The following is a 13,269-nucleotide window of genomic DNA, read 5'->3' as shown; positions in this document are numbered from 1 at the left end:
GGAGATCAGATCAGATGCTGGTGTTACTGGGGGAGATCAGATCAGATGCTGGTGTTACTGGGGGAGAACAGATCAGATGCTGGTGTTACTGGGGGAGAACAGATCAGATGCTGGTGTTACTGGGGGAGATCAGATGCTGGGGTTACTGGGGGAGATCAGATCAGATGCTGGTGTTACTGTGGGAGAACAGATCAGATGCTGGTGTTACTGGGGGAGATCAGATGCTGGTGTTACTGGGGGAGAACAGATCAGATGCTGGTGTTACTGGGGGAGATCAGATCAGATGCTGGTGTTACTGGGGGAGATCAGATGCTGGTGTTACTGGGGGAGATCAGATCAGATGCTGGTGTTACTGGAGGAGATCAGATCAGATGCTGGTGTTACTGGAGGAGATCAGATCAGATGCTGGTGTTACTGGGGGAGATTAGATTAGATGCTGGTGTTATTGGAGGAGATCAGATCAGATGCGTTGTTACTGGAGGAGATCAGATCAGATGCTGGTGTTACTGGGGGAGATCAGATCAGATGCTGGTGTTACTGGGGGAGATCAGATCAGATGCTGGTGTTACTGGGGGAGATCAGATCAGATGCTGGTGTTACTGGAGGAGATCAGATCAGATGCTGGTGTTACTGGGGGAGATCAGATGCTGGTGTTACTGGGGGAGATCAGATCAGATGCTGGTGTTACTGGGGGAGATCAGATCAGATGCTGGTGTTACTGGGGGAGGACCATCATGCATCAGTTGCAGCTAAATTCATTTTTGAGCTGCACACTCTCAGAAACCAATTACTGCCTTAATGTACTTCATTCACAGTACTTTTATTCTCTTATGTTCATAATGTCCTGTTAAATGCATATTTTATTTTATATTGTATAGTGTATATTGTTATTATAGTTTTTATTTTATTTGATTCATTACCTGGCACCTTATTTTAATTATAACACAATTATGCCAATAAAGTACTTTAAATTGAGAGTGAGAGACTGTGAGAGACAGCGAGAGAGAGAGAGAGTGAGAGACTGTGAGAGACAGAGAGAGAGAGTGAGAGACTGTGAGAGACAGAGAGAGAGAGAGAGAGAGAGACTGTGAGAGAGCGAGAGACCGTGAGAGAGTGAGAGAGAGAGAGAGAGAGTTTCCTTCTAACGTTCCTCTGTGTACAATATGAGGAAACGTGGAGCAGACTTTGTGTTGCTTCCTGTCTTTCAAAAGAAAGAATAGTCTTCCTTTACCGTCTTATTCTCTCATTTTTACTTGTTTGCCATCGTATGCAAAGATCATTATCATATTAGTTACACAGTAATGATGATTTGTGCTCATTACAACATTAACAACATCCTCAAAGTATGTTTCTAAACTACTGAACGATCATGTTTAACCCATTATCATTTCCACCGGAGATCAACTATAGTGCAGAGAGGAGATCATTTCATTAGCAAATAGATTTTACGGTCTCTGGACAAAAACGAGAGCGATGCTTGATTGATGCTTGATTGATTGATGCTTGATGCTTGATTTGACAGTGGAATAAAAGGCATTAAAGTGTAACTGAGAGAGAGAGGGGCGGTCCCAGCGACTCTGACCTGCTTCAGAACGTGGAGGGTCGTACATGATTTTGAGGTAACACTCAAACTGGGCGGACAGGATCTGCTCGCGTGTCACTCTCAGATCAGTGGGGGACGCTTGGATTTCAGTCTCGTCCTCTGCTGGCATCCTCGCAGCGATTACTACATCGCCACAGTAATACACCTGCAACAGGTGTGGCATGAGTACAACACATTGAAAGGTTTCTTTAAATATTAATTGAATGATATTGTGGATTTTACATCAAATGTATATGATCAATTATGTATTATAGGACAGTTTATAGATAAAATGTTAAAGGGATAGTTCACCCAAAAATGAAAATGCTCATCATTTAACACCATGGGATGACATGAGGGTGAGTAAAAACTATTCTCTATACATAATATACAAATGAAATATATATATAATAAAGTTGTATTATTATTACTATTATTATACAGTTATGTTATTTTGTAGATCAGTTTAATGTAATAATATCTCACCTCCGAGGTCAGCAGTGGTATGAACAACAGCAGCAGCGACTGGCTTCTTCTCATGATGCTCTGCCACTCAGACAGGGGGCGCTAAACAGCATCAGTGTTCTGGGGTAAAAGAAGATTTTTAACACATTAGAACTGATGAATAAACATTTTAAGTATTGTACTAAATGCATTTAAACTTAGAAGTGTTGAGTTCCCTCGCAATACGATTTGAGTTCCCTCGCAATAAGATTTGAGTTCCCTCTCAATAATATTTGAGTTCCCTCGCAATAAGATTTGAGTTCCCTCTCAATAAGATTTGAGTTCCTCTCAATAAGATTTGAGTTCCTCTCAATAAGATTTGAGTTCCTCTCAATAAGATTTGAGTTCCTCTCAATAAGATTTGAGTTCCCTCTCAATAAGATTTGAGTTCCTCTCAATAAGATTTGAGTTCCCTCTCAATAAGATTTGAGTTCCCTCTCAATAAGATTTGAGTTCCCTCGCAATAAGTGTTGAGTTCCCTCTCAATAAGATTTGAGTTCCCTCTCAATAAGTGTTGAGTTCCCTCTCAATAAGATTTGAGTTCCCTCTCAATAAGATTTGAGTTCCCTCTCAATAAGATTTGAGTTCCCTCTCAATAAGTGTTGAGTTCCCTCGCAATAAGTGTTGAGTTCTCTCGCAATAAGTGTTGAGTTCCCTCTCAATAAGTGTTGAGTTCCCTCTCAATAAGATTTGAGTTCCCTCGCAATAAGATTTGAGTTCCCTCTCAATAAGTGTTGAGTTCCCTCTCAATAAGTTTTGAGTTCCCTCTCAATAAGTGTTGAGTTCCCCCTCGTTAAGATTTGAGTTCCCTCTCAATAAGATTTGAGTTCCCCCTCAATAAGATTTGAGTTCCCCCTCAATAAGATTTGAGTTCCCTCACAATAAGTGTTGAGTTCCCTCTCAATAAGATTTGAGTTCCCTCTCAATAAGTGTTGCGTTCCCTCTCAATAAGATTTGAGTTCCCTCACAATAAGTGTTGAGTTCCCTCGCAATAAGTGTTGAGTTCCCCCTCAATAAGATTTGAGTTCCCTCTCAATAAGTGTTGAGTTCCCTCTCAATAAGATTTGAGTTCCCTCACAATAAGTGTTGAGTTCCCTCGCAATAAGTGTTGAGTTCCCCCTCAATAAGATTTGAGTTCCCTCTCAATAAGTGTCGAGTTCTCTCTCAATAAGATTTGAGTTCCCTCTCAATAAGTGTTGAGTTCCCCCTCAATAAGATTTGAGTTCCCTCTCAATAAGTGTTGAGTTCCCTCTCAATAAGATTTGAGTTCCCTCCCAATAAGTGTTGAGTTCCCCCTCAATAAGATTTGAGTTCCCTCTCAATAAGATTTGAGTTCCCTCTCAATAAGATTTGAGTTCCCTCTCAATAAGTTTTGAGTTCCCCCTCAATAAGATTTGAGTTCCCCCTCAATAAGATTTGAGTTCCCTCTCAATAAGATTTGAGTTCCCTCTCAATAAGATTTGAGTTCCCTTGCAATAAGTGTTGAGTTCCCTCGCAATAAGATTTGAGTTCCCTCTCAATAAGATTTGAGTTCCCTCACAATAAGTGTTGAGTTCCCTCGCAATAAGTGTTGAGTTCCCTCTCAATAAGATTTGAGTTCCCTCTCAATAAGATTTGAGTTCCCTCTCAATAAGATTTGAGTTCCCTCTCAATAAGTGTTGAGTTCCCTCTCAATAAGATTTGAGTTCCCTCACAATAAGATTTGAGTTCTCTCGCAATAAGATTTGAGTTCCCTCGCAATAAGTGTTGAGTTCCCTCGCAATAAGTGTTGAGTTCCCTCTCAATAAGTGTTTAGTTCCCTCCCAATAAGATTTGAGTTCCCTCGCAATAAGATTTGAGTTCCCTCTCAATAAGTGTTGAGTTCCCCCTCAATATGTTTTGAGTTCCCTCGCAATAAGATTTGAGTTCCCTCTCAATAAGATTTGAGTTCCCTCGCAATAAGTGTTGAGTTCCCTCGCAATAAGATTTGAGTTCCCTCTCAATAAGATTTGAGTTCCCTCACAATAAGTGTTGAGTTCCCTCGCAATAAGTGTTGAGTTCCCTCTCAATAAGATTTGAGTTCCCTCTCAATAAGATTTGAGTTCCCTCTCAATAAGATTTGAGTTCCCTCTCAATAAGTGTTGAGTTCCCTCTCAATAAGATTTGAGTTCCCTCACAATAAGATTTGAGTTCTCTCGCAATAAGATTTGAGTTCCTACTTAATAAGTGTTGAGTTCCTCACTAATAAGTGTTGAGTTCCCTCTCAATAAGTGTTTAGTTCCCTCCCAATAAGATTTGAGTTCCCTCGCAATAAGATTTGAGTTCCCTCTCAATAAGTGTTGAGTTCCCCCTCAATATGTTTTGAGTTCCCTCGCAATAAGATTTGAGTTCCCTCTCAATAAGTGTTGAGTTCCCTCGCAATAAGTGTTGAGTTCCCTCGCAATAAGATTTGAGTTCCCTCGCAATAAGTGTTGAGTTCCCTCGCAATAAGATTTGAGTTCCCTACTCAATAAGTGTTGAGTTCCTCACTAATAAGTGTTGAGTTCCCTCTCAATAAGTGTTGAGTTCCCTCTCAATAAGATTTGAGTTCCCTCGCAATAAGATTTGAGTTCCCTCTCAATAAGTGTTGAGTTCCCTCTCAATAAGTTTTGAGTTCCCTCTCAATAAGTGTTGAGTTCCCTCTCAATAAGTGTTGAGTTCCCCCTCGTTAAGATTTGAGTTCCCTCTCAATAAGATTTGAGTTCCCCCTCAATAAGATTTGAGTTCCCCCTCAATAAGATTTGAGTTCCCTCACAATAAGTGTTGAGTTCCCTCTCAATAAGATTTGAGTTCCCTCTCAATAAGTGTTGAGTTCCCTCTCAATAAGATTTGAGTTCCCTCACAATAAGTGTTGAGTTCCCTCACAATAAGTGTTGAGTTCCCTCTCAATAAGATTTGAGTTCCCTCACAATAAGTATTGAGTTCCCTCTCAATAAGATTTGAGTTCCCTCTCAATAATATTTGAGTTCCCTCGCAATAAGATTTGAGTTCCCTCTCAATAAGATTTGAGTTCCCTCGCAATAAGTGTTGAGTTCCCTCGCAATAAGATTTGAGTTCCCTCTCAATAAGTGTTGAGTTCCCTCTCAATAAGATTTGAGTTCCCTCTCAATAAATGTTGAGTTCCCTCTCAATAAGATTTGAGTTCCCTCTCAATAAGTGTTGAGTTCCCTCGCAATAAGATTTGAGTTCCCTCGCAATAAGTGTTGAGTTCCCTCTCAATAAGATTTGAGTTCCCTCACAATAAGTGTTGAGTTCCCTCGCAATAAGTGTTGAGTTCCCCCTCAATAAGATTTGAGTTCCCTCTCAATAAGTGTTGAGTTCCCTCTCAATAAGATTTGAGTTCCCTCACAATAAGTGTTGAGTTCCCTCGCAATAAGTGTTGAGTTCCCCCTCAATAAGATTTGAGTTCCCTCTCAATAAGTGTTGAGTTCTCTCTCAATAAGATTTGAGTTCCCTCTCAATAAGTGTTGAGTTCCCTCTCAATAAGTGTTGAGTTCCCCCTCAATAAGATTTGAGTTCCCTCTCAATAAGTGTTGAGTTCCCTCTCAATAAGATTTGAGTTCCCTCGCAATAAGTGTTGAGTTCCCCCTCAATAAGATTTGAGTTCCCTCTCAATAAGATTTGAGTTCCCTCTCAATAAGATTTGAGTTCCCTCTCAATAAGATTTGAGTTCCCTCTCAATAAGATTTGAGTTCCCTCTCAATAAGATTTGAGTTCCCTCTCAATAAGATTTGAGTTCCCTCGCAATAAGTGTTGAGTTCCCTCTCAATAAGATTTGAGTTCCCTCTCAATAAGATTTGAGTTCCCTCTCAATAAGTGTTGAGTTCCCTCGCAATAAGATTTGAGTTCCCTCGCAATAAGATTTGAGTTCCCTCGCAATAAGATTTGAGTTCCCTCTCAATAAGTGTTGAGTTCCTCGCAATAAGATTTGAGTTCCCTCGCAATAAGTGTTGAGTTCCCTCGCAATAAGATTTGAGTTCCCTCTCAATAAGTGTTGAGTTCCCTCTCAATAAGATTTGAGTTCCTCTCAATAAGATTTGAGTTCCCTCTCAATAAGTGTTGAGTTCCCTCTCAATAAGATTTTGAGTTCCCTCTAATAAGATTTGAGTTCCTCTCAATAAGTGTTGAGTTCCCTCTCAATAAGATTTGAGTTCCCTCGCAATAAGTGTTGAGTTCCCTCGCAATAAGATTTGAGTTCCCTCTCAATAAGTGTTGAGTTCCCTCTCAATAAGATTTGAGTTCCCTCGCAATAAGATTTGAGTTCCCTCTCAATAAGTGTTGAGTTCCCTCTCAATAAGTTTTGAGTTCCCTCTCAATAAGTGTTGAGTTCCCTCTCAATAAGTGTTGAGTTCCCCCTCGTTAAGATTTGAGTTCCCTCTCAATAAGATTTGAGTTCCCTCTCAATAAGATTTGAGTTCCCCCTCAATAAGATTTGAGTTCCCCCTCAATAAGATTTGAGTTCCCTCACAATAAGTGTTGAGTTCCCTCTCAATAAGATTTGAGTTCCCTCTCAATAAGTGTTGAGTTCCCTCTCAATAAGATTTGAGTTCCCTCACAATAAGTGTTGAGTTCCCTCGCAATAAGTGTTGAGTTCCCCCTCAATAAGATTTGAGTTCCCTCTCAATAAGATTTGAGTTCCCTCTCAATAAGATTTGAGTTCCCTCACAATAAGTGTTGAGTTCCCTCTCAATAAGATTTGAGTTCCCTCTCAATAAGTGTTGAGTTCCCTCGCAATAAGATTTGAGTTCCCTCGCAATAAGTGTTGAGTTCCCTCGCAATAAGATTTGAGTTCCCTCTCAATAAGTGTTGAGTTCCCTCTCAATAAGATTTGAGTTCCCTCGCAATAAGATTTGAGTTCCCTCTCAATAAGTGTTGAGTTCCCTCTCAATAAGTTTTGAGTTCCCTCTCAATAAGTGTTGAGTTCCCTCTCAATAAGTGTTGAGTTCCCCCTCGTTAAGATTTGAGTTCCCTCTCAATAAGATTTGAGTTCCCTCTCAATAAGTGTTGAGTTCCCTCACAATAAGTGTTGTGTTCCCTCTCAATAAGATTTGAGTTCCCTCTCAATAAGTGTTGAGTTCCCTCTCAATAAGATTTGAGTTCCCTCACAATAAGTGTTGAGTTCCCTCGCAATAAGTGTTGAGTTCCCCCTCAATAAGATTTGAGTTCCCTCTCAATAAGATTTGAGTTCCCTCTCAATAAGATTTGAGTTCCCTCACAATAAGTGTTGAGTTCCCTCTCAATAAGTTTTGAGTTCCCTCTCAATACGTTTGCGTTCCCTACTAATAAGTTTTGAGTTCCCTCTCAATACGTTTGCGTTCCCTACTAATAAGTTTTGAGTTCCCTCGCAATAAGTGTTGAGTTCCCCCTCAATAAGATTTGAGTTCCCTCTCAATAAGATTTGAGTTCCCTCTCAATAAGATTTGAGTTCCCTCACAATAAGTGTTGAGTTCCCTCTCAATAAGTGTTGAGTTCCCTCTCAATAAGTTTTGAGTTCCCTCTCAATACGTTTGCGTTCCCTACTAATAAGTTTTGAGTTCCCTCTCAATACGTTTGCGTTCCCTACTAATAAGTTTTGAGTTCCCTCTCAATACGTTTGCGTTCCCTACTAATAAGTTTTGAGTTCCCTCGCAATAAGTGTTGAGTTCCCCCTCAATAAGATTTGAGTTCCCTCTCAATAAGATTTGAGTTCCCTCTCAATAAGATTTGAGTTCCCTCTCAATAAGATTTGAGTTCCCTCACAATAAGTGTTGAGTTCCCTCTCAATAAGTGTTGAGTTCCTCTCATGCTTCCTACATAAGTTTTGAGTTCCCTCTCAATACGTTTGCGTTCCCTACTAATAAGTTTTGAGTTCCCTCTCAATACGTTTGCGTTCCCTACTAATAAGTTTTGAGTTCCCTCTCAATACGTTTGCGTTCCCTACTAATCAGTTTTGCTTGCTATTAGTTTAATGATTGTTTTACTATAGTAATATTATGATTAAACATGGTTAATCTTGTGGTTACTATAGTTTTACTACAAACACCATGATTTTACTACTATTTTACTACTGTTTTGTATTAAAATCAAAATAACTAGAAAAATATGATTTGTAATATGGAGTTAAAATATAGTTATTTTAGTAAAACCATGATATATAGCGAGGGAACGCAAAACTATTCCAGAAATTTTCTCTTAGGAGCTCCGTACATGTGTCTTTTGTACTTCAGAAAACAGAAGATGTCTCTTCAGTACAGACCAGTTCATGCTGTAACCCAGAGTTTGTAGAATGTCAAGTGAAATTCTGCATGTGATCGGACATTAGCAAGCTTGTTTATTTTTCGAACAGGATGTCACCCACAGTTTATAAACACAGAGGTCAATGCCTTACGGCTGCAGATTTACAGTACAGTAAATACATCTTCAGCTTACACCAACAGATCAACATCAATGTTCTGTAAGATTTAGACTGATGATAACAATCACAGCATTAACCGATCGACAAAATTTCTGTTTTATTTCATGTTTCGGTCATAATAATTACATCACTTTCTCACAGTTTTATTGTATGGCGGAGAGGAAAATAATGTGGCGGTAAAGTCTGTTATTAACCACAATAACTGTGGGTCAAACATATAATACATATGAACATGAGGATCATTGGTAGAAGTACTGAAGTCATGTCCTGCTAATAGGAACTTCTACAGCGGTCTCTAGAGGCTGTTCAATGAGGGTTGTGTATTTGTGAGTAATGTCTTTCCCATGAGCGATCGCCTGGGCGGATCAACAGATCATCTTCACTATTTATGGTTCCCCTTAGAAATATTTATTTTTGCTCTGATGGGAACAGGAAGTGGAAGTAGAAGAGAGGCATGATTTCCCATGTCGTCTGTGAGTTTCCGTCCTGGTTGCCCAGCAACATAAGGATAAAGATAAGCCATTGTTGCATCTAACAAAAGAGACGCCTCGCAAAAACACAAATACCTCAAAAAAACGTTTGCACAGTATTCAGTATTAAAACTGTTTGAAATGCTGGAATCGGGAAGAAATCTTTCCGAAAATGGGATCGGGAATATTGTTCACGTCATACAGCTTTTAATCAACTGCTGCCAAAACAAGATCAAACACATTCATGAACTTCCTGCCAATCCGTATAAATGGATCATGAACACTATTTTTAGGTCCTGAAAATTTTTTTACAATGCAAAAAAAATATTTAACAGTCAATTCTTCATATTGTTTATGCAAAATATAATTTTATATTTGTATGTATAGATTTGGGGTTAAATATGAGCATTTTCTTGACAGGTCTTGTGAGATTCACCCATTTTTGTGTGATGACAAACACAAACACACTCAAACACCATCACACACACACACACACACACACACACTCAAACACCATCTCACACACACACACACACACTCAAACACCATCACACACACACACACACACACACACACACTCAAACACCATCTCACACACACACACACACACACTCAAACACCATCACACACACTTAAACACCATCACACACACACACACACACACACACACTCAAACACCATCACACACACACACACAAAATCAAACACCATCACACACACACATACACACCCAAACACAATCACACACACTCAAACACCATCAAACACACACAAATACCATCACACACACACACACACACACACACACTCAAACACCATCTCTCACACACACACACGCGCACAAACACCATCACACACACACTCAACCAAACACCATCACACACACTCAAACACCATCACACACACTCACCCAAACACCATCACACACACTCACCCAAACACAATCACACACACTCAAACACCATCAAACACACACAAATACCATCACACACACACACACACTCAAACACCATCTCTCTCACACACACACACACAAACACCATCACACACACACTCAACCAAACACCATCACACACACTCAAACACCATCACACACACTCACCCAAACACCATCACACACACACACAAAATCAAACACCATCACACACACTCAAACACCATCACACACCCAAACACCATCACACACACACACACCCAAACACCATCACACACACACACCCAAACACCATCACACACACACACACACACTCAAACACCATCTCTCTCACACACACACACACGCAAACACCATCACACACACACATCCAAACACCATCACACACACACCCAAACACCATCACACACACACACCCAAACACCATCACACACACTCACCCAAACACCATCACACACACACACCCAAACACCATCACGCAAACACACCCAAACACCATCACACACACTCAACCAAACACCATCACACACACACACCCAAACACCATCACACACACTCACCCAAACACCATCACACACACTCAACCAAACACCACACTCACCCAAACACCATCACACACACTCATCCAAACATCATCACACACACTCACCCAAACACCATCACACACACTCACCCAAACACCATCACACACACTCACCCAAACACCATCACACACACTCACCCAAACACCATCACACACACTCACCCAAACACCATCACACACACTCACCCAAACACCATCACACACACACACATCCAAACACCATCACATACACTCACCCAAACACCATCACACACACACACATCCAAACACCATCACACACACTCATCCAAACATCATCACACACACTCACCCAAACACCATCACACACACTCACCCAAACACCATCACACACACTCACCCAAACACCATCACACACACACACATCCAAACACCATCACACACACTCACCCAAACACCATCACACACACACACCCCAAACACCATCACGCAAACACACCCAAACACCATCACACACACTCAACCAAACACCATCACACACACACACCCAAACACCATCACACACACTCACCCAAACACCATCACACACACTCAACCAAACACCACACTCACCCAAACACCATCACACACACTCATCCAAACATCATCACACACACTCACCCAAACACCATCACATACACTCACCCAAACACCATCACACACACTCACCCAAACACCATCACACACACTCATCCAAACACCATCACACACACTCATCCAAACACCATCACACACACACACATACAAACACCATCACACACACTCAACCAAACACCATCACACACACTCAACCAAACACCACACTCACCCAAACACATCACACACACACACTCATCCAAACACCATCACACACACTCACCCAAACACCATCACACACACTCACACACACACACACATCCAAACACCATCACACACACTCACCCAAACACCATCACACACACTCACCCAAACACCATCACACACACACACATCCAAACACCATCACACACACTCACCCAAACACCATCACACACACTCATCCAAACACCATCACACACACACACACATCCAAACACCATCACACACACTCACCCAAACACCATCACACACACACTCATCCAAACACCATCACACACACACACTCACCCAAACACCATCACACACACTCACCCAAACACCATCACGCACACACACCCAAACACCATCACACACACTCACCCAAACACCATCACACACACATCCAAACACCATCACACACACTCACCCAAACACCATCACACACACTCACCCAAACACCATCACACACACTCACCCAAACACCATCACACACACTCATCCAAACACCATCACACACACATCCAAACACCATCACACACACACACACACTCACCCAAACACCATCACGCACACACACCCAAACACTGTCTCTAGATAGATGGCCAATAATTTTCCATAATTCTGATCTCTTAACCGCACATCTCTCTCAACAACCCACAACCCGTGTGACTGGAGATACATTAACAGATATATAACAGTTACATCATTAAATCGATGATTAGGCCATCTTCAATCTGAAGCTCAATACTTTTCCAATCACTGAGAGGAACCAGCTGTAATACTCAGAACATCTGTCCCAAACCCTAGTGAGCTGTCTTGTCTACTGTCTACATAGGCAGCATACTTAATCCTGACTTCAATGGAAAACAAAGAAACTCAACTCAGAGATTCACTACAGATGCAGTTGAGTGTATCTGAGAGGTTATTTAACGGTTGTGAGTGAACAGAGAGTCCAAAGCACACAGACCCTATTAATACCCCAAACAGCTGCCTGGCAGGGCAACATGTACCCTGCAGAGTGGGCAAAGTGCCCTTACACACGCGTGACGCCTCTTTAGTGCCCTTGAAAGTGGACATGAGGAAAGGGCTCAAGGAAAACACACACTGCTGTCGCCAAACTCACCACAAAATTGTAATCAATGACAATGTAATCCCGCATCGAGTATATTTATTAAACTACTTATTACATGAACATGAGTTTTGATCAACTAGCCAAAGCGTCAACAGAGATGACCAACACAGTCCGGTTTCATGAACTTATTATTAGTCCACAATGCAACAGTATAAGAGATATTATAAGAGAACACAATTAAAGGATAATAATAGAAATATTGAGGTTTTCGTACCGTTCTGGTGTGTGAGGTTCGTCAGGGGTGTGTGAATGTTTGGTCCTTTCACCCGTGTTTGATTATCTGCGGATCTGCTCCACCTCCATCACAACCCCTTCACAAAACAACAACAAACAATCCTGATAATTTATTATAATATGTAATATTACGTGTATTTACGGTATGAACAGTTCTTTCATTTATTAGCTATTAAAGATTAACTTAATTGTTGGAAAAGGTTTACTTGCGCCTCTCTCTGGGATGTTCAGTGCAACACTGCCACCTGCTGGTCAGAGGAGAAATTATTGGTCAAATTTAATGATTTTAAATGGAATCTGGTGAATTAAAAACAAGATAATACATGATTCCTATTAACAGTAATAATATCTTCGTTAAAAAAATAAAATGATTAAAATGACATTTATTTATCAGAGTCATCATAAACAAGCGCACTTTTTGTCTCCAGTAAGTATTTCTCAGGGTAAGAAAGTCCATTTTTGTGCACTCTGTAACTTTGCTTGTTTAAAAATGTGTTTTACACATAAAGACACGAATAGCACTTTTTAAAAATATGTTTAAAATTATTTACAATACACTTCCATTAGAAATAAGACTCCAGTCATGTCAGTAGCCCCCAAAAAGC

The 13,269-nt window shown here is 40.6% G+C and overlaps 1 protein-coding gene across 1 annotated transcript in view; it reads right to left on the bottom strand.

Moving 5' to 3' along the window:
* Positions 1-12,740, bottom strand: part of calcrl2 (calcitonin receptor-like 2) — a 30,208-nt gene extending 17,468 nt beyond the window's left edge. The window contains exons 1-3 of the mRNA XM_052091021.1: positions 12,645-12,740; positions 2,069-2,167; positions 1,583-1,748 (exon numbers count right to left, since the gene is read on the bottom strand). Of these exons, the coding sequence (XP_051946981.1) occupies positions 1,583-1,748; positions 2,069-2,122 (220 nt within the window). The 5' untranslated portion in view covers positions 2,123-2,167; positions 12,645-12,740. The remainder of the gene's footprint in view (positions 1-1,582; positions 1,749-2,068; positions 2,168-12,644) is intronic.
* Positions 12,741-13,269: the final 529 nt, after the last annotated feature.

This window comes from Xyrauchen texanus, chromosome 25 (assembly GCF_025860055.1).
Source record: "Xyrauchen texanus isolate HMW12.3.18 chromosome 25, RBS_HiC_50CHRs, whole genome shotgun sequence".
NCBI lineage: Eukaryota > Metazoa > Chordata > Actinopteri > Cypriniformes > Catostomidae > Xyrauchen > Xyrauchen texanus.
Note: the sequence above shows the minus strand (reverse complement) of the source record. Positions and strands in the feature narration are given on the sequence as shown.